Below are 24,965 nucleotides of genomic sequence, written 5' to 3' on the forward strand. Positions count from 1 at the left end.
AGTTACTTATTTTTGTTGATTTTTTTTTTATTTTGTTATGTTGGAGATTAAGGTTGTCTAATATAAACGCTACTACAAGGATATCTTCGGATTATCTTTAAAGGATCTCAAACATTTCATTAAACTCAAACCACCCACTTTTTAGATTGTCTAATTAAATTAACTAGTTCTGGATGGCTAAATATACATCAGGATATATATACAGAGAGTACATTAGGACTAGTTGCCTAGCATTTGCAAATTCATGTTTTCTTTTCTGATTCCGCTATCTATTTATTGGGGTGTTGTTTGATATTTTATCTTTTATGTTTTTCCTTGTTTTTATTTCTTTTCTACTCAATTGAAAAATAAAATTAGTACCAAAACAAATTTGAAATAGATTTAGCAATTTTGTTCTTCGGAGAAGATGGAGAAAGAAATGTGAAAGGAAGATATGAAAAAATAAAGGAGATGAGTGCTCTTTTACAGGCGATAAAATAACGACATTTGGAGATAAAAACTACTATTGCGAGATGAAATCAACGGGGACTCTATTGCTATAAGCTTGTCCTACGGTGACTCGGCCAGTTTATCAAGCCACACAGCATACCAAATGTACGAATATGCCTGTGTCGGTAGGAGCCTGGCAACCGGTTGGGACCTAGCTGATTTTGGTGGGGTTGAATTTTGCAAAAGATTGGGCTGAAATATCAAATTCAAGTTACCTAATTTCAGCGAGGGGTATAATTGGTATTTCTAAATTATATAGGGCGTAGAATTGTGAATCGTGTAAATAAAGGACCGAAATCGTGAATACCAAATCTCGCGCTCCTCTTGATAAACCATACAACAAAACAGAAAAAACTGAAGAAGAAAACTCGAAGGAAACCTAGAAATTTAAGGGCTTTTTTTCTTCTGATTTCTCCTGAGAAATCTAATTACATTAGATTAGATTTTATTTCATTATCTGAATTTTATTTTTGTTTTTAATTGTTTTTTGTTTGTTTGTTTGTTTGTTTGTTTTTTTTGTCTAATAAAATCTGGTTTTGTGTTCTCTGAAATTAGGGTTTTACGTTCTATATCTTATACCTACATATTAGGGAGGAGGAGTTATTATTCATCGTTTCATCATCGTTATCATCAAGCCTTCTCAACATTGTCACTGTAAGTCTTTTCTTCTCCCTATGATTTTGGATCTTAATTTGGTTATTAATTTTTTGTTGATTTTTGGTTTTTTTATTTGTTGTTTGGTGATTAAGGTTGTGAAGATAAGTTAGGAATTTGAGCAAAATGTATTCAGTATTGAATGGGAAACCACTTGAACAATGGAAAGTTACAGAGTTAAAAGAAGAGCTTAAGAAAAGGAAATTACCAGTTAGGGGTTTGAAAGATGAGTTGATTAAACGTTTAGATTTCGATATTTTAAGCGAGAGAGAACAACAACAAGAGACTGTTGAAAATGAGACGGAGAATGAACAAGAAGAGACAGTACAAAATGTGGAGGAGAATGAATCTGTTATTGAAAATGTTGATAATGGGGTCAATTCTGAGACTCAGGCTGATGGTAATGTGGGGACTCAGCCTGCTGAGGGAAATGTTGAACCTCAGGTTTCCAAAGATGGGGAGGTTCCGATGATTAACACCCCAGAAGTTGAGAATGATTGGGTTGTAGTTGAAGAACCTATTCAGAAAGAGACCGATTCTACCGTTGGAAAAATTGGTACTCCTGAACATCAGAATACTAATGTTGGGGAGGCTCAGTCAGTTAGCACTCCTATTGTTGACGATGTTAGGGAAAATAGTGAAAACAAAAGCAAAAGGGTGGAAGCTGATGAGGCTATGGTTGATGTTGGTGCTGTTGATGACAGTTCATCTGTCATGGGTCAGGGTGATGTTCAGGATGTTGGATCCGTGGCTTGTACTGATTCTACTGCAGCAATTATGGATGCTACTGATTCTGCTGCAGTATTAATGGATGCTACTGATTCTGCTGCAGCGGACGTGGTTGTTGCAGTTTCTGTGGAAACGAATGTCACAGTCACCCAGAGTGTGGTTACTGATGTTTTATCCAGTGATGAAGAATTGGAGAACAAGGAAGCTGATAGGGAGCCTGAGGTTCCAAATCATGCTTCTGGGGATTCAATGCATGGCCTGTCCAATCAAAATAGCCAGGTATCCAAGGTTAGCCGTGATTTAGGGTTTCAAGTAAGGTCTGAGTCTATTTCTACTAGTTCTGTGTCAATTATTGAAAAGAATGAACTAAAGGGTAATTTAAATGCTGATAATTTCCATATAGAACAAAATGTTGTTATGCCGGAGATGGTGCAACCATCATCCAATGATGTTTCTCCAGATGATGGAGCTTTGCGTTCTCTGGATGGTCAAGGGCCTTGTGAGATGGAAGGGTTAGATGAAACTAGGGATACTGTGGACCTTCATAAGAAAAATGATGCCACGGATGCCTCATTGGAAAAATTAAATCTAGATAGGAGTTCAGGGGATGAATCTATGGAGGAAGACATATCAGAGAGTAGGCATGTTGAGTCAAAACATAATTCTGATGAGATGAAGGTCAGTGATGTAAAAGAAAACAATCATGTTGGTGTTATGATTGACAGCGTTTCTGCTGAAGGGGGTCATGCTGTTCCTGCGGAGAAACGAAAACTCCAAGGTAAAGTTGATAGTACTCTGGTCTTGAACTTAAATACTTAGATTTATGTTCTACCCTGGTTATCAATATTGTGGTTGAGATCATGCCTGTTGCATTCTAGTTCTCTTTCCAGTTTGTTAACTGTTGCAATGGAAGTGCGCTCGCATCGCCTGTAGATTTTGTACTGAATAGGTATCTAGTTCAGGTGTCAAAGCTTGCTGATTGTTTTAAAATTCTGTCGTGTACTTAGTGACTACTATTGCAGATAGTCATCAGGCCTAAACAGGTCATAGTTTTGCAAAATAATAAAATTCCATCTCAGTTACCGTACGCAGACAGATGGAAATCAAAGTACTGTAGCAGGTTTTAGCACACTTTAGGTCTTAAAATTCATTTTTGGTAACTTTCAGTGATGCTGTGTGTACTCTTCTAACTTGCCAAAATGTCTCTGCACTTGATATGACATTGTATTCTACGTGTCAGTTTGATAATAGTTACGCTTTCTTAAGGTGTTTATTATTCTTCTTGCACAGATCAAGAAGTTGGCAAGAACAACGAAGCTCCAAAGAGGCAACGTCGGTGGAACCCAGAAACTCTAAAAATTCCTGAACTGCAGACCTCTACTCTTAAATCACATGAAGATGCAATTCCATCTGGTGCACCGAAAAGGAACGTTGCCAAGTCTGATTCAACACTTACCCCTAAAGGTGCACAGGAGCGTGTAGGTAAGGATCCTGGTATATGTGATCTCACTATTTAGACATAAGACTATTTGTTCTGTACCTGATTGGGGATGGTTGTTTTTGACATTTTTGCAGTTCCACCGTCAGCAAAGCCTCCGACAACTTCACTTAGAATCGACAATTTTCTAAGGCCATTCACTCTAAAAGCGGTGCAGGAACTTCTGGCGAAAACTGGTGCTGTATGCAGTTTCTGGATGGACCACATTAAGACGCACTGCTATGTTACGGTATGCTAATTTTGTCCAACTTACCTGTGGACTCTTTTCTTAACTTCTACAAAACTTACTGGTTGGTGTGTTGTTATGTAATTATAGTTTTTATTCACCAAGCAGCCTTATACTTTATTCTCTCTCTTCCCAAAGGGGGGTTACGTTACCATGGCTGCATATTTTTGTATGTCCATGTTTCTCTGGTGCAGTGCTGCAGAGCTTATTCTTTTGCTCAACTTTTTTCCATCTTTCTGCAGTATTCATCTGTGGAGGAAGCAACGGAGACTCGAAATGCTTTATATAATTTGCAATGGCCTACCAATGGCGGAAAGCTACTGGTTGCTGATTTTGTTGACCCTGAAGATGTGAAAACGCGGGCTGAAGCACCTCCTGCAGCTCCTGTCAGCACCACCCCAAAAACTCCGAAGTCAGGACCATTATCATCCAAACCACCGCCTGAAATTTCTCCCCGCCAAGCAGTCCAGAAGAAGCAACTCCCGCCACCACCAATGACATCTGAACCTCCACCTCCAACTAGGGAACACGCATCTCTTCCACCCCCACCTCCTCTTCCCCAAGAGGAAGATCCTCCAATTGTTACCCTTGACGATTTATTCAGGAAAACTACATCCACCCCTCGGATTTACTATCTACCATTGTCCGAGGAGCAGGTCGCAGCTAAGCTTGCGAGACAAGCCAGAAACACCAAGTAGAGAGTACAGAGGTATGTCCACTGAATCCTGTTTCTCAGTTTCGAAGTACTTTGAAATCTTATTCACGAGGAGCAAAATAGATGGCAAATCTGATACATTGCACTTCTATTGCTGCAGGTATGAGATGGACATCTTCTTGTAGAGTAATCAAAGATCTGATCTAGTATATGTAGTGGAATAAGGGTTTTGATCAGTCAAGAGTCTTTTTATGTACAGCTGAGTAGGCTGAGTTAGCAAGAGAGAGATAGAGGAGAGAGTTATTTATAACTAGACTACTGTAAACAAACCCATTCTGTTATTGGTCTTTGATTTTCATCATTAAACTGCTGCGTGTGGAAGGGTTTGCGAAGCTGAACTTTAATTCTATCTGGTTCGCAAATCTTTTCCGAGGATTATTTTGATGATTTTTCTTTTTTTTTTTTTGAAAGAAATTTTGATGATTTTTCTTTTTTCAGTTCAACTATTTTTCTCAATTACTTAATATAAAGCTACTGTTTATCAAAAAATAAATAGAACTATTACTGTATGTTAATTCTACTGTGCGTTAATGCTCGTATAGAAGAAGGTAGTGGATAAATCTGGTGGTTTTGCAACGGACGTGGTGGCTGATAAGAGTCGTGGAATGGTGTATGTCCGTCGTCCTTACGTGGACATGCTTGAGCTGGTAACCTTGGTGTTGTTGAATGAATAAAAGTTGGGCTGAAATATCAATTAAGCATTGGTAGCTGAAATGTTACTTCACAAAAAATTTGAAGGCGTAGAATACCAAGCGCTTCATCCTCCTCTTCTTTTGATAGCCGTTGAGAGAAGACAGAAAACGGAAGAAGAAACCAACCAGATCTCGCATTTTCTCATCAGATTTTTTATTTTTATTTTACTTGGCTATCTTATCTGAATATAGTATATTTTAATTTTCAGTTTAATTTTAATTTTCTTTTTGTGTAATAGTATTTGGTTGTGTTGTGAAATTAGGGTTGCTGATCATCACTTCACCAAGCCTTCTCAAAAAAATTTACTTGCAAGTATATTTCCTTCTAATCTGTGTATGATAGTTTGGATCTTAAATTGATGTTATTTTGAAATTTAAAAAATGCACACTTACTTTATTGATTTTTTTCTTTTTCCTTTCTTTTCGGTGATATTAGATTTGGGAATTTTGTGAATTAGAGGGGATGGTGATGGTTGAGGTAGAAGCAGCTGTCCGAAGAAGAGTTGCATTAATCCTGATGAAGCACAAAGATTATGTTGGTGCTAGGAGAAAGTTGCTGGATGCACAGAAATCATATCCAGGACTTGAATATATTGATGAATTGATAAAAGTATGTGACATAGCATGTACAGCTGAGTCTCAAAGGAAGAGTGGAAGTGATTGGCACTTGGTTCTCCAGACTAACAAGGCAGCCAATGAGTCTGACATAGTGTTTGAGTACACAGAGCTGGTCAGAAGTTTGGAACCCGTTAAGAACAAGTTTCCGGAAATTCAATCAGCTTTCGGGGTCATCGAAAAAGCTTAATGTGTGCTTTCAGATAGAGAAAAACGTTGCAAGGTTGATTCAAGAAGAGGTGGAAGCTTGGGTTCTTGTGGTGCTGCGGTGCCATTAGATATAGCTAATGAAGGCAAAAGGGTTGAAGCTGATGAGCCTATGGTTGATGCTGGTGCTGTTGATGACAGTTCCTCTGTAATGGGTCAGGCTGATGTTAAGGATCTGGGGTCATTGGTTCTAGTGCAGCAATTATGGATGCTACTGATTCTGCAGCAGTAATGAAGGAGGCTAGTGATTCTACTGCAGCGGGCGTGGTTGTCGCAGTTTCTGTGGAAGCCAGTGTCACAGTCACCCAGAGTGTGGTTACTGAGTTTTTATGCAGTAATGAAGAATTTCAGAACAAGGAAGCTGATAGGGAGCCTGAGGTTCCAAATCATCCTTTTGGGGGTTCGATGCGTAGCCCGTCCATTCAAAATAGTCAGGTATCTGAAGTTATCCGTGATTTAGGGTTTCAAGTAAAGTCTGAGTCTATTTCTACTGATTGTGCGTCAATTATTGAAAACATCGAACTAAAGGATAATTTAAATGCTGATAACTTCCTTATAAAACAAAATGTTGTTATGCCGGAGATGGTGCAACCATTATCCAACGATGTTTCTCCAGATAATGGAACTCTGCGTTCTCCGGTTGGTCAAGAGCCGTGTGAGAACCAGGACTCTATGGAAGGGGAGTTTGATGAGACTAGGGCTATTGTGAACCTTGATAAGAAAAATGATGATACAGATGCCTCGTTGGAAAAATTAAATCTGGATTGGAGTACAGGGGATGAATCTGTGGAGGAACACATATCAGAGAGTAGGCATGCTGAGTCAAAACATAATTCTGATGAGATGAGAGAGAAAAATAGCCTACCCGAGGTTAATGATGTAAAAGAAGAAAATCATGTTGGTCTTACGAGGGACAGCGTTTCTGATAAGGGCATTTCTCCTGAAGGGAAGATGAGTCATGGTGTTCCTTGTGAGAAACAAAAACTCGAAGGTAAAGTTGATGACTCTAATCTTTAACTGAAATGTATATATGTTCTACCCTGGTTATCAGTTTTACGTTTAGATCATGTGTGTTGTATTTTAGTTCTCTTTTCAGTTTATTAACTTTTGCAATGAATAGTGCTCTTCTATCGCCTATAAATCCCTTGCTTAACATGTTTCTCGTTCAGATGTCAAAGCTTGCTGGTTGTTTCAAAATTGAGTAATGTTTTTAGTGACTGCCTATTGCAAATAGTCGTCAGGCCTAAAAGGGTTATAGTAGCAGGTTTTAGCACACATTAGTCTACAGATTCATTTTTGGTGAACTTTTAGTGATGCAGTGTGTACTCTTCTGACTTATCAAAATGTCTCTGCACTTAATATGACCTTGTATTCTATGTGTCAGTTTGATAATGGTTATGCTAGAATGGTGTCATTTGGTAGGCATAAGACCACCCACAATGGTGTGAAATTTTCACTCACAGTGGCATCAGCTGTATGGTATTTGGGTATGTCATATTTAGCATATGGATATAGTATATGCTATACATGGCCGGGAGCATATCTGAGAGTGAGTCCCGCTTGAAATCAACCTCAAAGTGAATCTGCTTGGCGGTTTAGAGGCTGGCTAGTTTTTGTTCATTGCGCACTACAAGTGGTGGTATTTGTAAACCTCAAATTTGAAGCTAAATATAGCTTTTAATTAGCTTTTACCATGCAAAATTTCACAGCTTTATTAAGGTGTTTATTATTCTTCATGCACAGATCAAGAAATTGACAAGAACAATAAACCTTCGAAGAGGCGGCGTAGGTGGAGTTCAGAAGCTCAAAAAGTTCCTGAACTGCAAGCCTCTACTCTTAAATCTTGCACAACACTGAAAAATGCGTTTCCATCTGATGCACCCAAACAGAGCGTTGCTAAATCTGACTCAAAACTTAGCCCTGAAAGTGCACAAGGGTGTGTAGGTAAGGATTCTGGTATTGCTAATCCCATTATTTAGATGTGATACTATTGGTTTTATACCTGATTGGGATGGTTGTTTTTTACGTTTTTGCAGTTCCACCATCAGCAAAGCCTCCGACAACTTCACTTAGAATTGACAAGTTTCTACGGCCATTCACTCTAAAAGCGGTGCAGGAACTTCTGGCAAAAACTGGTGCTGTATGCAGTTTCTGGATGGACCACATTAAGACGCACTGCTATATAACGGTATGCCGTCCCTACATTTATGATTTTTGTCCTACTTGTCGGCTGTTGTCTCGTTTTTTTCAGTATTATACTAGTCTTTGTGTTATGTAATTATAGTGGTGAATCTGGTGATGCTTGCTGACCTACGATGAGTTTTTGTTGTTCTTAATGCATATGGTGAGAAGAGTATGGTTTGCAAAGACCAAAGGGGTGTTGCAGTGCCATGGCTGCATATTTTCTTACGTCCGTGTTTCTCTGGTGCAATGCTACGTAGCTTGATCTTTTGTACATCTTCTTTCGATCTATCTGCAGTATTCGTCTGTGGAGGAAGCGACAGAGACTCGTAATGCTGTATGTAATTTGCAGTGGCCTACCTATGGTGGAAAGCTACTGTTTGCTGATTTTGTTGACCCTCGAGATGTGAAAATGCGTGCTGAAGCACCTGCTGCAGCTCCTGTCAGCACCACCCAAAAAGTACTTCGCCAACAGCACCATTATCTTCCAAACCACCATTTGAAGCTTCTTTCCGTCAAGCAGTCCAGAGGAAGCAACTCCCACCACCACCACCACTAATGACATCTAAACATCCAGCTCCTACTAGGGAACACCTCCCTCTTCCACCCCCACCTCCTCTTCCCCAAAACGAAAATCTTCGAATTGTTGCAATGGATGATTTTTTCATGAGAACTACATGCACCCCTCGTATTTTCTTTCTACCATTGTCTGAGGAGCAGGTCGCAGCTAAGCTTGCCAGACGAGGAAAAAACACCAAGTAGAGTACAGAGGTATGTCCACTGATTCCTGTTTCTCAGTTTTGAAGTACGTTGAAATCTTATTTACTAGGAGTAGAATAGATGTCAAATCTGATCCATTTCACTGTTATTGCCGCAGGTATGAGGTGGGCACCTTCTTGCAGAGTAATCAAAGATCTGATCTAGGTATTGATCTGATCAGATGACCCTCTTTTGGTCGATTTCAGTCTAAGAGTTTATTTATGTATAGCTAAGTAGGCGGAGTTAGTGACTGAGTTAAGTTATTTGTAATGGGACAACTGTAAGCAAACACACTTTGTAATGGGACAACTGAAGTTGATATCATGAATTCCTACCGTATGTCAAAGCTCTACTGGCAGTGCATAGACTGTCGGTTTTGCAACAGAGTTGGCTAATACTACTATGTTTCATGAGAGAGTTGTCGACTTGTCGCGACTCGTAGTAGAATCGTAAACAAAGGCACTCTGTTATTATTATCGAGCGTTCATTTGGAGAGCGCCAGCCATAGCCTTCATCATTGACGATTTAGACTATGTTGCTCGACATAATTAATACCGTCAACCGGCGACTCTATAGCGCCAACGGTCGACTTTATCTCGTCTATAAATAAGCACACCTTCCATTATTCCTGTTTACACCTATTATATTTTCCAAATTTTTCTAAACAGAAATCTTTTTGATCCCTAGTTATTACCAAATTTGTTGTACTAATTTTTTCTTCAGAATGGAGACGCCAAAAACAAAAACAAACTGAAAAGTCAAAGGATCAACGAGCACCGGTTTCCAAAAACAAAAAAGAAACAAAAAGAACTATGAGTAGCATAAAGACTATGATTTTCAAAATGTGAGACAACTAGCTGGTATTGGTATACTCCCTGTGCATGTATCTAGCAATCAAGAAGTTAATTCAGTCGCTCTAAGAGGTGGGTGGTCTGAGTTCAATACGATGTTCGAGTATGCCTTCCTCTTCTTGTTAGAGATACAGTCCGAATACATCCGTGGTGGCATCCGTGTTTCTTGTAATTCAATGTTTAGCTCTTTGTTTTATTTACATTCAACTAACATTAATATGTTGTTTATCGAAGTTACATCTTTAAATTTGTATATGTTGACGAGAATTATATGTCAGGAAATGTACTTCCACTTGACAAATTAAAGTCGGAGTATAAAGGAAGCTTGAGAGATTGATTTCAATTATACTCAAATGATCTAGAAGGAAATCCAGATCACAAAAGACCAAAAACACATGGATTGAAAGTGTATGCGTTGAAAAGTTCTTTAAAGAAAAATAAACGTAAAAGGATAGCAAAAATACCGTCTTTGTTCCTCGAACATTACGAGGACCTCAAACGTGTGTTCGTGTTGTGGGCATTTGGCCAATGTCTATTTCCAAATGCTAGCTCAGTGACATTACTTGGTTTTGTCGAGTCGTTAGAAAATTTAGAGCGAACACCAATATGCAATTATATCAGAACTTTATAACCCTCAGTGAATACTCTTGTTCCAAAGAAAGTCTGAAAGGTTTTTGAGGAGTGTTGGAGATAACATTACAACTTTCCATCATTTATTTATTATCATTACTAATTTTCAAATGGTAAATATATTAACCCAACAATGTTATTATGTTCAGTATTGATGGTATATTTACTTCCATATTTGTAAACCTTATCTTCTCTATAAGAAGATGTTTTTCCAGTCATGTAAAAGTACAAGGCCGATAACTGGACGACATGTCAAATTGAAGATGGTCAAAATGTTTCCTTTGTAAGGTTCGTGAAGAAAGGAGTCAATTCCAACAAACCTTCTTGACTGATGCCGAACCAGGTCCTTCTGAATTTCAAGAGATCTTAGAACAATATCTTATATTTGCTGCATCTCCATCCTTGTTTTTTCAATTCTTCAAGAACACCAGAAAACTTCTGAAGATTTGAGGGGTTAGCCCTTGGTTTCTCATATTCTTTCTTTTTCTCTTAAAAGTTGTATAGGAATGAGATTTATCCTTTTCTTTCATGATTGATGGCTTAACAATCATATTAACATATTTTCCATCAGAAGATATGATGCTTGGAGTCTCCATTCAAATACGGAATTGTGAGAGAAGTACACAAAACTAGCTCAACAAGCAATCTTTTGATAAAAAGAGTTTCTCAGGGAAGGAAAAAAGAATGTAGGGTTACGGTTCCTATAAACAGAGTAAGTAGGATACACGTACACGGAACTCTCAACCCAAAAAAGGTGGAATTGTCGATTTTAACCTTCTTTTAATGATCAAACAGGGAAAACCTTTTCAATACTAATTTAGGATATGAAAAGATCAACAAAATTCCAAAAAAAAAAAAAAAAAACTTTTCCTAAAACCCGATTTGTGCATAACTCTTGTCTCTTTGAAACCGGGCACATGAGACAAGATGCACTTTCAACACAATTAGGTTGTGTTGGGGTGAACAATAATCTGTTCACCATATAATCCCTGTTTGAAATTCTCTGTACCCTTTTCATAGATCGTTTAGACCTAGTTCTTTTCCGTATGGGTCTATCTTTTTCTTTAGAAATTAACTTCTTTGGAGATGAGTTAAATTTACATACCTCGGATGGGTTTGACTTTAAAACAAGTTTAAGCTTGTTTGCTAATCGATTTTCTCTCCATTGAAGTTTGTTGACATATCTTACTTTATGTTTGTACTTGAAACAATTAGAGAGTTCATGACTACAATAAGAACATGTCAATGTGGAGGACGGTTCAGACACTATTGCGGAGGATGCTGCTAAACAAATTGAAGTTCCTGAAACATGTGAGATAGAATTTTCAGTAGAAGGGTAAAATCCATTTTATCCTCCAAAGTGGTCGAATAAGTTTCTCCATAAAGAATATCAAGATTGATGTACGTATTGCTACAATTATCAAAATTAATATTTTCACCAAGGAGTGCTACACTTGATTTTTCATCTTCATTTGAATCAAAGTGGTCATACATTTCATCAAGAGTTGCAGCAAGACCTTTGTTCCCAGTGAATTTTCTACGATTTGGACAGTCATTAGCAAAATGACCAAAACCTTTACACTTGAAGCAATGTGGCATGTCCTCGCGACAGTGTCCCAGTTTTTAGGAGGGGCACGATCATGAGGTTTGACTGATGACTTGGGTTTATCTCTGATGAACCGTTTACTTCTCTTCAAAAGAAGATCTCTAAACTGTCTTGTGATCAGTGAGACTGAGTTGTCAAGATCTTCATTTGATGAATCAGTGTCAATAGGATCAACTACAGAGTTGCTAACACTTTTACTTTTATCAAGTAATTTAGTGTTCTTTTGTTCTTTGAAAGCAATATCCTTTCCAGATTTGGATGTATGCTCATGATCTAAGATCTTTAACTTCCTAACAAGAGTATTTCTGGAATGTGTTTCAAGTTTATTTCCCTTAACGATGGCATGTTTCTTAGAATCGTATCTAGCTGGCAACGTTCTGAGAATTTTCATCACAATATCCTTTTCAGGAATAGTTTTACCTAATCCAAAGGATGCATTAACAATTTCAGACACTTTGTGATTAAACTCATCAAATGAATCTTCATCAGCCATACGAAGGTTTTCCCAATCAGAATTTAGGTTTTGAAGCCTAGCTTCCTTTCCAGAGGTATTCCCTTCAAATACGACTTCTAAAATATCTCAAGCATCTTTAAACTTATTGCACGTGGTCACATGGTGTTAAAGATCTGGGTAATGGCATGGATGATCGCATTTAAACCATCAGAATTTTACTTTGCAGCGAGAACCTCGCCAGGTTCATACACACCAATATCCTTTTTAGCAGTTACACTGTTTACTGTAACCATTGGAGGATTATAGCCATTAACAATACAAACCCATGATTTAAAATCACGCGCTTGGAGAAAGGCACACATGGCAATTTTCCACCATAAGTAATTCGAGCCATCGAAGATTGGAGGTACGTTTATAGAGATAACACTTCTGTCCATAGATTTACATTGTTACAAACACAGACTTATGAGGTCTTAGTGTGTTTGCCTGCTCTGATACCAATTGAAAAGGCGGGGGTCTAACAACCACACCTAATATTTCGTTCGGCAATCTTTATGGACTAACTCCAATATAATTCCAAGAGAATCAACTAGACAGTCAGACGCAATCAAGGAAAGATATCCAAGAGTTATATGTAATACCTCGATTTCGGCAGTGGTTCGCCGGTGGAATGGAATATAGATAATGGTTTGTCCTTTCCTAACACCGAGGCCTTTTCAGCACAATTGGCTCCAGAGTTGGCAGAAAACTCTACAGTTAAGCGTGCTCGGGCGGGAGCAATTGAGGGATGGGTGACCTCCCGGGAAGTTGCTGTTGGATTACCGCAGCGATGCCAGTTGAAAACCCCACACTGTCGGATAACCGCAATGGCTAGGTGGGGACAGTATCGGTGGATTTTTGATGGGTCATTACCGAATGGCATCAGAGCCGACGAAGGTTCTCCTTCTGAGGGCGAGAGAGTACGCTGGACGGGATATGTCAGGTACCCCTCTCATGAGGGGTAGGGAACTTCAGAGATCTGGGCTTGAAAATATATTCTGGAGCCGAGGACGGTTCCAATTTAAGGTGGTGGTATTGTAATACCCAAATTTCGGTAGTAGTTCGCCGATGGAATGAAATATAGGTAATGGTTTATCCTTTCATAACACCGAGGCCTTTTCAGCACAATTGGCTCCAGAGTTGGCAGAAAACTTTATAGTTAAGCGTGCTCGGACGGGAGCAATCCAGGGATGGGTGACCTCCCGGGAAGTTGCTGCTGGATTACCGCAGCGATACTCGTTGTAAACCCCACACTGCCGGATAACCGCAGTGGCTAAGTGGGGACAATATCGGTGGAGGGACGAGTCATTACATTAGATCTCCTTCTCAAATTAATCGGAAAATCAACAGGAATGAATCAATGAACTGATTTTGTGGAAAACAAATAACATAGACACCATGAGTTTTGTTAACGAGGAAACCGAAAATGAAGAAAAACCCCAGGACCTAGTCCAGATTTGAACACCATACTGTATTAAGCCGCTACAGACACTAATCTACTACAAGTTAACTTCGGACTGGAATGTAGTTGATTCCTGACCAAGTCTCATACCGGTTAAGGTAAAGTCACGTTCTTTACGCCTCTGAATCCCAGCAGGAATCTACGTACTTGATTCCCTTAACTGATCTCACACATAACTAAGAGTTCCTACAACCAAAAGTCGGAGACATACAAACAAATCTGTCTCCCACAGAAAAGTTTATTATGATAGATAAATCTGTCTCCCACAGAAGTACCTATGAAGTTTTGTTCCGTGGTTTTGATAAATCAAGGTGAACAGGAACCAAGTGATAATCCGGTCTTATATTCCCTAAGAACAACCTAGAAATATCAATCACCTCATAATAACTTAACTATATGGTAGTAGATGAAGTTATTGTGATTACTTTTTATATCTTACCTATCAGAGATAAATCTCGAGCAAATCTTAAAGAAGATAGTACTCAATACGATAGAAAAAATAAGATCAGAACTCGCAACTACATAGAAAATAGTTGGGTATGGCTTCACGAATCCCAAATGAAGTCTTCAAGTCGTTAACCTATAAGTTTTGGAAAAACCTAGGTTCAAGGAGAATCGACTCTAGTCGCAATCAAACATGAAAGACAATCAAATGAATCTAATTTTGTTACTCATAGAGTTGTTCAATTATATATATCTCATAGAAGTATATAAGAAACAGTTGAAGCAAAATCGGATTGATTCCTGAGAATCAATTCATGAACATTAAGCCACGGTTTGCAAAGATGGCATTCCTTAATTCATAAATGTATGAGTATGAAAACATACTTAACCGATTTTAGAACTTAACCAACTAAGTTTGCAAACGCGTACGCATACTATATAGTTCCGGACTTTGGTCTTGTCCAGTAGTTTGCAAACCGGTATGCATACTGTTGTCCCGGACCTAACTCAGGTAGAACCGTCTGCATACTAGTACGCAAACTTGGTTCCCGGACTTTAACAGTTAAAAATCATTCGCATACTGGTATGCAAACAAGGTACCCGAACCTGAATCATACCACAACAGTTTGCATACTAGTGTGCATACCGTGTTGTATCCAGACAATGGTTAATTGTTCTAAACTCCCATTTCAATTATTGAAACATCCTTAGAAGACGACAATAGCTGTTTCACACAAACTATTAGCTTATAAGTAATTTTCAAATGATCGAATGATCAATCCGAAACATTCTGAGTCGACATCAAATGATTGTCTCACACAAATCATGTAAGATATTTCAAGGAAATTTTCACATGATCATCTTTTGACTTATTATTTAGTTTCCAACAAATAAATTGTTTCCAACTAAACTCGTCAACAGTAATGATGAACGTAGCTAAACAAAAAAGCTTCCAACACATATTTCGAGAGATAGATAACTGAGTTAAACTCAGCTAGAAATACAAATGAGTATAATATAAAAGTCTATATAGTTATACGACTTAGTCTCATTAGGAGATAGAATAGAATAGACTTCTGAGTGATAGATAAGTTTTAGTCTCCACATACCTTTTGTTGATGAATTTCCTCCAAGCTCTCCTCAGTAGATCTTCGTCTTCAATCGATAAACGCCGAGAAGTCTAAAGCTCAACTACACATTCTATACTAAACCGAGACATAGCTATAAGTAGACTAGAAATCAAGACTTATAGTTTTGATCACCTAAACTTGACAAACAATCTTGAGAGAACAACACTTGCGATTTCGACCGAGCAGTGCTCTAACAGTAACTATAAGATCAAAATTTAGAGAAACATTACCTCTAAATTCAATGTTTTATACACATGTTAAAACGTCAACTTGATACTATCCAAATCGATACTGAATGACTTACGAAAGCCATATTTTGGAGATTTCGGTTTTGACAAAACATAAAAAATGCTCGAACCGTGTTTTCACCGGGATTAAAAATTCGAGTGATTGAAATATCTACTATTACCTCAGGAACATGCTCATGAGGACGATAAGAATCCCATATTTTCCTAAGAAAACGTTAGTTACCAAATAAACAAAATAGTAGGAGAAGCTATAATTACAATAATTGCAGTTGAAATTAACTTGCCCCAGTATGCCATTTCTTATCTTTGAAAAATTGTTGTTTACCCTTGAAGAATTTATCCATTGTTTGGACAAATTGCAAACCAGAATCCCTTCCACGGACAAGTGGATCAGAGACAATGGGGAGTGGATAATTTCTTTTTGTAGCATTCCACCGGTAAGATAACTCCATCGTCTTATTAACACAGAATCGTTATCATAACTGCGAATGATAATATTGGGGATGATATCGAGCAATCATACTATTTGCATCAATACTAATTTAACTGTATATAAAAATGTGTTTCAAGTATTAAAAACATAGTGTCTTCTGATAATATTGTATTTTATTTTCACATATAACTTTCTTGTATTTTCATTTATTGATTTTGTATATAGATAATATAATTTTCGCATGTGAATATCCTTTTTTCTTTTATGAATTCGGAAATTATGCTATGTATGTTTCTTTTCTTTTTTTTTTATTTATGAAACTTCGTTTTCGCAGGTTTGAACATAAAAAAAATCATAATATAAATTATGGATATATCGTTTCATTTGAAAATGTAAAATATTATCAGTAATAACTTGTGCTTACCATTGAAAAGAAATTACCATGAAATAAAATAGTCACTAGAATGGCTAAGATTTATCAAGTCAAATGAGTTTGATCTATCTTTTTGGAAAATCACAATGCTTATAATATGAAAACTATGTGTATGATTAGGAGATGCAAACATCAATTATCAGTGGTTGGAATTAAAAATTCAAAACAAAAGAATCCCCTTATTTGCAAACTCTACGTCCTTCAACAAAAAATAAAACCTGATCCGGGTAAGGAAATGCATAAGATAATTGGGGAAGTTAACGTTGCCGATTTCATTTTATTACTAATTTTCATGTTTCCCAAGAAATGTTGCTGGTGGTCTTTGACTTACTTGAAGAAATAGTCTAGGGGATAGAGCATGTTAAAAATAGATTAATATGTAGCGGAGCCTTCTAAATACATATTTATGTGGATTCTGGGCTAGATCCATTGGTCCCACTGGTTAGTTAACTTAACTACGACGCCATCAGTGCGACGCTCAAAAAGCTCCCCAAATGATTATTTTATTACCTGACTTGCTATGAAATAGTTTTTCTATTTTTCATTCAGGGACTCCTGCAGTCTGAGCCTATTGTAACAAAACAAAACTGTTCGAGAGAGAAAAATCTCTTTCACCATCGTGAAACTCTTATTCATTAGTAGGCACCACCTGGGCTTTTTAGTTTTATATTACAAAGAACTGCGTCTCCACATACCGGAGAAAGTTAGCTCTAGTGATCTGAGCGGGGTAAAAGGGAAGGATCAGAATATGAAAGCATCATCGAAGATTAGGGAGGAAGATAGCTGTATGAGAAGGAGGGGCGCACCAGCCGTAATAATGGGGGACAAAGATACAACAAGTGATTTTTTTTTTTATAAAGTAAACAATTTTGTTACTGAGAATAATAAACGGTCAGAGGGCTCGGCAACGGAGCAGTGACTAACGGATAAGAATAGCATCTTGCCAACTGGAAAATATTACAAACTCTGGTAAGTTGACGTCACCTACATTTATTTTTGGTTGTAATAAGGGGAAACAATAACATGCACTTAGATTGGGTGGGGTAGAAATAGCTAAAATAACAAAGCCCAATAGTAAAGTAATTTCAAGCTATCATAATGATATTAATGTATCCTTACCTCCAATTTATATACTCAATAGTTTTGCCACATGGGAGTATAGTTTCATCCATCATGAGGGAAATAATGCCACAAACTCTATTGTGAAGAAATCTTTATCTTTGACAAATTCAGTAGAATGACAAGTTGTTATTGCTAAACTGGCTATTCTCGGCACTTATAGCTAATCAAACAACTATGTAAATTTGATTATCAATGCAATTTCCTTTCGTATTAAAAAATGATTTTTCTTTATAAATCTATATTCAAAAGAAAAAAGAACAATACAACACATCGAATGAAAGATAGACACCCACCGGCTAATGTTCAATACATAAACGAGAAAACTTTCCAATTGAGAACTGTTGGTAGGTCCGTCAAGGATTGTATTTTAGGAAATCTAGTTAGTTAAGGAAACTAATACATGTGTCCTAAGTATAGCAACTCTCTTAGAGTTAAGTTAGGAAACCCTATATGCTTGTAGGAAAAGTAATCCTTGTCGACAAATTTTTCTAGTCATATTGATATGTATAAATAGACATAAAAGGAACCTAGTGGACACACACCAGAAGTCTCTTCTTCTCTAAAGGCTTTGTATATTGCTCTCACTTATACATTGATGTATAATTTTTTTATTACCTCTTGAGGATTAAACCTCGTTAAATTCTTGTTCTTTTTGTGCATCTGTGTGATTTTATTATTTGGATTACTAAAGTACCACTTTAGATGTGTACACGTAATGCTTCCACAGTTATTTGCACAACAATTTGTATAGAGCAAGGAGACGCTCTTGGATACGGGTATTCATATTGCGGTTGATGTGAAGGTTTTTTTTTCTTATGTAGATTGCTTGATATAATTCTGATCTCAAAGGTTTTGTTTTTCTCTATATTTGTTTGTTTAAGAACAATGGTTGATACAAAAAAACCATAGGATATGATAGAATCATCAGAGTCCACAAATAAAGATAAAGGAACAAAAAAACAAATATATCATTCACACAGGTCACAACTCAAGTTAGTTCAATAGAGAACAAATGTTGTGGATGCTCTTGTTCATCTTGACCTAGAGGAAGCTCTAGAAGGTCGGCTTACAGAGATGTCTGACAAGCAATGGAATAAGATGAATAAATTATGCCTAAGTTCGATTTGAGGATATTTAAAAACAATACTAAGAGTTAATTATCAGCACGAGACTTCAACTAAGGATTCTGGTAAAAGATAGAGAAGGAATATCTTATGAAGAACGTGGCCAATAAGATATTGATGTAGTTTAAAGTGGTAAGAAATAAGGTTCGTTCCTCAGACTTGATGAGTTTCGATTTCAGACTTTAATAGAAAACACTAAAAATAAAGAAAATATATACACAAGATTGTCAGAATATCGAGAGGTATTGAGAATCAGGATTCCACCAATAAAGAAAATAAGGTTCGCCATTCCTCTCGAGCTTTAAATACAACATTAGCATTAGACTCACCCTTAAGTCGATAACATTAACAAGCCGAACCAAAGCTATGAATTCTCCAACCAATTCGACAAAACAACCCAGCCGCATTACGGTTATTCATTAGTAGGCACCACCTGGACTTTTCAGTTTTATATTACAAAGAACTGCGTCTCCACATACTGGAAAAAGTTAGCGCTAGTGATCTGAGCGGGGTAAAAGGGAAGGATCAGAATATGGAGGGATCATCGAAGAGTAGGGAGGAAGACAGTTGTATGAGAAGGAGGGGCGCACCAGCCGGAATAATGGGGGACAAAGATACAACAGGTGAAAGAATTTTTTTATAAAATAAACAATTTTGTTACTGAGAATAATAAATGGTCAGAGGGCTCGGCAACGGAGCAGTGATTAACGGATAAGAATAACATCTTGCCAACTGGAAAAGATTACAAACTCTGGTAAGTTGACGTCACCTACATTTATTTTTGGTTGTAATAAGGGGAAACAATAACATGCACTTAGATTGGGTGGGGTAGAAATAGCTAAAATAACAAAGCCCAATAGTAAAGTAATTTCAAGCTATCATAATGATATTAATGTATCCTTCCTCCAATTTATCTACTCAATAGTTCTGCCACATGGGAGTATAGTTTCATCCATCATGAGGGAAATAATTCCACAAACTCTATTGTGAAGAAATCTTTATCTTTGACAAATTCAGTATAATGACAAGTTGTTATTGCTAAACTGGCTATTCTCGGCACTTATAGCTAATCAAACAACTATGTAAATTTGATTATCAATGCAATTTCCTTTCGTATTAAAAAAATGATTTGTTCTTTATAAATCTATATTCAAAAGAAAAAAGAACAATACAACACATCGAATGAAAGATAGGCACCCACCGGCTAATGTTCAATACATAAATGAGAAAACTTTCCAATTGAGAATTGTTGGTAGGTCCGTCAAGGATTGTATTTTAGGAAATATAGTTAGTTAAGGAAACTAATACTTGTGTCCTAAGTATAGCAACTCTCTTAGAGTTAAGTAAGGAAACCCTATATGATTGTAGGAAAAGTAATCCTTGTTGACAAATTTTTCTAGTCATATTGATATGTATAAATAGACATAAAAGGAACCTAGTGGACACACACCAGAAGTCTCTTCTTCTCTAAAGTATTTGTATATTGCTCCCACTTATACAATGATGTATAATTTTTTTTATTACCTCTTGAGGATTAAACCTCGTTAAATACTTGTTCTTCTTGTGTATCTGTGTGATTTTATTATTTGGATTACTAAAGTACCACTGTAGATGTGTACACGTAATGCTTCCACAGTTATTTGCACAACAATTTGTATAGAGCAATGAGACGCTCTTGGATACGGGTATTCATATTGCAGTTGATGTGAAGGTTTTTTTTCTTATGAAGATTGCTTGAGATAATTCTGATCTCAAAGGTTTCGTTTTTCCCTATATTTGTTTGTTTATGAATAATGGTTGATACAAAAAAACCAGAGGATACGATAGAATCATCAGAATCCACAAATAAAGATAAAGGAACAAAAAAAGAAATATTTCATTCACACAGGTCACAACTCAAGTTAGTTCAATAGAGAACAAATGTTGTGGATACTCTTGTTCATCTTGACCTAGAGGAAGCTCTAGAAGGTCGGCTTACGGAGATGTCTGACAAGCAATGGAACAAGATGAATAAATTATGCCTAAGTTCGATTTGAGGGTATTTAGCAACAATATTAAGAGTTAATTATCAGCACGAGACTTCAACTAAGGATTTCTGGTAAAAGATAGAGAATGAATACCTTGTGAAGAACGTGGCCAATAAGATACTGATGTAGTTTAAAGTGGTAAGAAATAAGGTTCGTTCCTCAGACTTGATGAGTTTCGATTTCAGACTTTAATAGAAAACACTAAAAATAAAGAAAATATATACACAAGATTGTCAGAATATCGAGAGGTATTGAGACTCAGGATTCCACCAATAAAGAAAATAAGGTTCGCCATTCCTCTCGAGCTTTCAATACAACATTAGCATTAGACTCACCCTTAAGTCGATAATATTAACAAGCCGAACCAAAGCTATGAATTCTCCAACCAATTCGACAAAACAACCCAGCCGCATTACGGTTATTGGGGTTACCGGTATCACTGCAGAAGTTTTCATAGATTTTGTGGATGTAACCCATACTCATTAACCCATTTTGACGTCGTTCTGCACACCTATCCGAATATAAAGCTACGTAGTTTCGACAAAGCGACAAACCTTCATCAATCGTAAATTCCGCTAGATTAATATATGACTGGGCCATTACTCAGAAAATTTGTCGGTGTAGAAGGAAGGTGTGGTTATGGAGTTCAACTCGATTCAATGTATAGGTGGGGGATTGATAGTCGTTGGATGTACTAGCCATTGTCGGTTCAGTATGAGCCGGTCGTCTTAGTGTGGGATGATGGTTGCTTCAACTAGAACCGAGGCTCGACTCATTGTGAGCCAGACGGTTTCGATCATCTCATAGTAAGTCGATCGACTCAATCTGAGACGCGATGAACAACCCTTTGATTTAATGGTTTGTTCATCTGTTTTAATGATTTGCCAGCCCCACTGTAGGTGTATAATGGATAAATCATACTTATTTGTTGGTCCCATTGTAGTTGCTCTAAGCCAACTGTACCAAACTACGATACAAGTGTAAGCAAGGTGTAAGCCGTTGTAGCATCCATGATCTTAAAAACCAGCGGCGGAGATTGTTTTCTTTGTAATCCTCTCTGTCCCAAGAGTTAATAAACAGTGGCTACAATTTTGATTTTCCGTTTAAAGGAAAAAAATCTTAAAATTTCTGAATCGCGGCTTAAAACAATAATAACGTTTTCCGCAAATTTCCTCCGTTACAATGTTTCTTCTTCTCCATCTTCATCTTCTTGCAAAACCTTTTCTAGGGTTTCAAAATTTATCTTCTTCTTCTTCAAAGTAATGTCTCTTAAGATATCCAGGTAATACAGATAACTCCTTCAGTCTTCTTTCTTTTCCCTCCCTCATATCATACTTTGAATCTCACCTGAGCTTAGATCCTATTCCTATGTAAAAAGGGGTCTGGGTTTCTTGTTTATGATTCCAAAGATCAAATTTTTAGGGTTTTGGAAATCTGGGTTTTGTTTAATCTGATGTGTAAGGCTATAAAGATCAAATTTTTATTAATTTGTTGGGCATAATTAGGGTTTTGGGATTCTGGGTTTTTCTAATTTTGTGTGTTTTGATGCTTTTTTAGGTATATAGTTGCTGATTACAGGAGTAGATTGGGGTGGTGGATTGAACAAAGTGAAGAATTTAGGGTTTATTTATACCTTTTTGGGGTTTTTTATTAGACTTGGCGACGACCAATATTGAGCTGGGATGAATAGTGTGTTCAATGAGCAAATACTTGCTGATAAGCTCTCTAAGCTCAATAACACCCAGCAGTGTATTGAGAGTATCCTTTCTTAGTTACATACTTTAAAAATTTATGCGTCATGGCCTAATTCAGTTTGTTCGATTATTTGTTTCGTGTTTTTTTTATCTGTGGTATTTACAATTTTGTGATACATTAGCTATTTGAGTTGGTTTCCTTAACTTTGTCATAGCACTGTCACATTGGTGTATCTTTCACCGGACGAAAGCAGAACTTGTTGTTGCTACATGGGAGAAGCAATTCCATGCTTCAGAGAAGGCGCAGAAAATTTCGTTCTTATATCTAGCCAATGATATACTTCAGAACAGCAAATGGAAAGGAACTGAATTTGTTGCTGAGTTTTGGAAGGTTCTTCCTGGGGCACTCAAGGATGTTCATGAGAATGGAGATGATCATGGCAAGACCGTGGTTTCCAGATTGGTATGGTCCTTTCCCTCTTTACTGAGAGTAGACCACAATAATTTGTATGACAATTTCTGTATAATGAAACGTGTTTGCGTGACTGCTTTGCCAATTAATAGGTCGAAATTTGGGAAGAAAGGAGAGTATTTGGATCTCGTCAGAGTCTTAAAGATTTAATGCTTGGAAAGGAATCACTCCCTCCGCTAGAGTTGAACAAAAAACGCTCCCGAGCTGTTCGAATTGTAAAAAGAGATTCTCGTTCCATAAGAACAGTAAGCACATTTATTTTCTTCAATCCTAATATATGTTTGTTCTCTTGAACATTCTTGACACAATGCTCATTATATTATTTTGTAATTTGAAAACTAGAAACTGACCGTTGGAGGCACTGCTGAGAAAATAGTATCTGCATTTCACTCTGTGCTGAGCGAGCATCCTGATGAAGACTTGCTGATGAACAATTGCAAGTCGGCTGTCCACCATGTGAGAAAAATGGAGAAAGATGTTGATGTTGCCTGTACAAAAGGTAATTTGAGAATAATATTGTTCAACTGTATTGAAGCCTTGTTCCGAGTACTCATAGCATTTGGTGACGCTGAAATTTATTTTTACTTTCAACTCTTCTTTAGAGGGAGATCCGCAGAGGACAACTTTAGCCAATGAGCTACAGGAGGAAGAAAGCGTTTTGAAAGAATGCATTGAGAAACTAAAGTCAGTTGAAGCAACTAGAGCAGCCTTGGTATCTCAATTAAAAGAAGCATTACATGAGCAGGTAATGATGGGTCAAATCAGTCGTGACTTAAAAGTGCCTGGTTGACATTATAGTTATACCCAAGTTGATCAAAAATTTAAAATGAATAAATTTAGAGTATTGTGATCCATACTAATTCATATTTTTTCTTCAGGAGTCTGAACTGGAGAATGTGCGCACACAACTACAGGTACCTCTTGGCCTGATTATTTTTGACAAACATATGCTGGCAGTTCTTATACTGCCATTTTTTTTGTCATCCAGACAGTCCTTTTTTTGTTATATACGCTTATGGATCATGTATCCCAGGGCTCATTAAATTCTTGCTTTTCGTTGAATGATAAGGTAGCTATGGCCCAGTCAGAAGAAGCCTGTAACATGCGAAAGCGGCTCAACAATGAAACAGATGCATCTTCATCAGCCGATGCAAATTCAAAATCAAAGACTGCTGCATCCATTGCAGCTTTGGTTGCGGACAAATTAACAGCTTCAACCTCATCACGGCAAATAATGACTTCTGTTCTCTCAAGTTTTGCCGCACAGGAAGCGAAGGGTGTAGGTTCAGTAACGACAACCACTTCTAATGGAACAAAGCCAAATATGGAAAAACACATGGCTGTAATGGACTCAAATGTTTACATCACTGCACAACCGCCTACCGCTCCCACAACTCCTTCCTATCAAACAGTTGTAATGCATCAACCTTCACCAATACAAAACCAAGCTTCAACGTCACAGCCTCTTTATCACATAATGACAACCCAGCCTTCTCAACAGCAATACCTTCAACCGCCTAGTGGGATTATGACTGGAGTGACGTATTCTTACGGCAATTTACAACCACAACAAGCGCCACCACAACAAGCACCTCCTCAGCCAGGTCCACCACAGCAGCAACACATGATGAACCTTGCAGTTGCACCATACACACAACAGCAACCAACACAGCTATTACAGCAACCCCCAGTGCCTCCTAGCTTTCGGCCCCTTCAACCTCCTGCAATGTTGTACTACACTAGGCAACATCAGCCTCAGTGAGGCAAAAGTTTTCCCAAATGGATTAGAGTAATTACTAATCAGATTGTAACCAATTGTTATTTACCAAACAAATAGTGAGATTCTTTTGTTTATTTTTAGCTTGATTATGAGTGACCCATGGACAATAATTGTTAAACACAGTTTTGCATCGACATAGAGCAGTAATCTGTAGTTCACTGTGCAAAGTGAGCTAATTTGCAGAACATGATGTTCAGTATTCTTAAACTCCTGTTATACTTTCCTAAGAAGTGCTTAGCTATGGTTTTCTT

General features: G+C 37.4%; 3 protein-coding genes across 5 annotated transcripts; all 3 read left to right on the forward strand.

Annotated features, from left to right (window-relative positions):
• The first annotated feature begins 244 nt into the window (after window positions 1-244).
• LOC113281762 lies at window positions 245-4,617 on the forward strand. 2 transcript variants are annotated; one of them, XM_026530611.1, is made up of 7 exons: window positions 245-720; window positions 1,045-1,143; window positions 1,239-2,650; window positions 3,163-3,354; window positions 3,448-3,599; window positions 3,839-4,305; window positions 4,412-4,617. In XM_026530611.1, the coding sequence occupies exons 3-6, from the start codon at window positions 1,270-1,272 to the stop codon at window positions 4,292-4,294; spliced, it is 2,181 nt and encodes a 726-aa protein (XP_026386396.1). In that variant the 5' UTR covers window positions 245-720; window positions 1,045-1,143; window positions 1,239-1,269; the 3' UTR covers window positions 4,295-4,305; window positions 4,412-4,617. The 2 variants fall into 2 exon arrangements, with proteins under 2 accessions (XP_026386396.1, XP_026386392.1); XM_026530607.1 differs by having other exon boundaries at window positions 245-1,143.
• A 214-nt stretch (window positions 4,618-4,831) lies between these two features.
• Window positions 4,832-9,216, forward strand: LOC113281774 (apoptotic chromatin condensation inducer in the nucleus-like). Of its 2 annotated transcripts, XM_026530616.1 has the most exons (6): window positions 4,832-5,316; window positions 5,440-6,816; window positions 7,569-7,769; window positions 7,862-8,013; window positions 8,305-8,777; window positions 8,884-9,216. In XM_026530616.1, the coding sequence occupies exons 2-5, from the start codon at window positions 6,030-6,032 to the stop codon at window positions 8,563-8,565; spliced, it is 1,401 nt and encodes a 466-aa protein (XP_026386401.1). In that variant the 5' UTR covers window positions 4,832-5,316; window positions 5,440-6,029; the 3' UTR covers window positions 8,566-8,777; window positions 8,884-9,216. The 2 variants fall into 2 exon arrangements, with proteins under 2 accessions (XP_026386401.1, XP_026386408.1); XM_026530623.1 differs by lacking the exon at window positions 8,884-9,216 and having other exon boundaries at window positions 8,178-8,475.
• Window positions 9,217-21,885: 12,669 nt separating this feature from the next.
• On the forward strand, window positions 21,886-24,896 carry LOC113281783 (regulation of nuclear pre-mRNA domain-containing protein 1B-like). The gene is made up of 8 exons (XM_026530635.1): window positions 21,886-22,050; window positions 22,326-22,526; window positions 22,678-22,925; window positions 23,027-23,179; window positions 23,277-23,433; window positions 23,537-23,679; window positions 23,813-23,848; window positions 24,004-24,896. The coding sequence occupies exons 2-8, from the start codon at window positions 22,451-22,453 to the stop codon at window positions 24,694-24,696; spliced, it is 1,506 nt and encodes a 501-aa protein (XP_026386420.1). The 5' UTR covers window positions 21,886-22,050; window positions 22,326-22,450; the 3' UTR covers window positions 24,697-24,896.
• The last annotated feature ends 69 nt before the right edge of the window (window positions 24,897-24,965 follow it).

Source organism: Papaver somniferum, chromosome 1 (assembly GCF_003573695.1).
Source record: "Papaver somniferum cultivar HN1 chromosome 1, ASM357369v1, whole genome shotgun sequence".
NCBI lineage: Eukaryota > Viridiplantae > Streptophyta > Magnoliopsida > Ranunculales > Papaveraceae > Papaver > Papaver somniferum.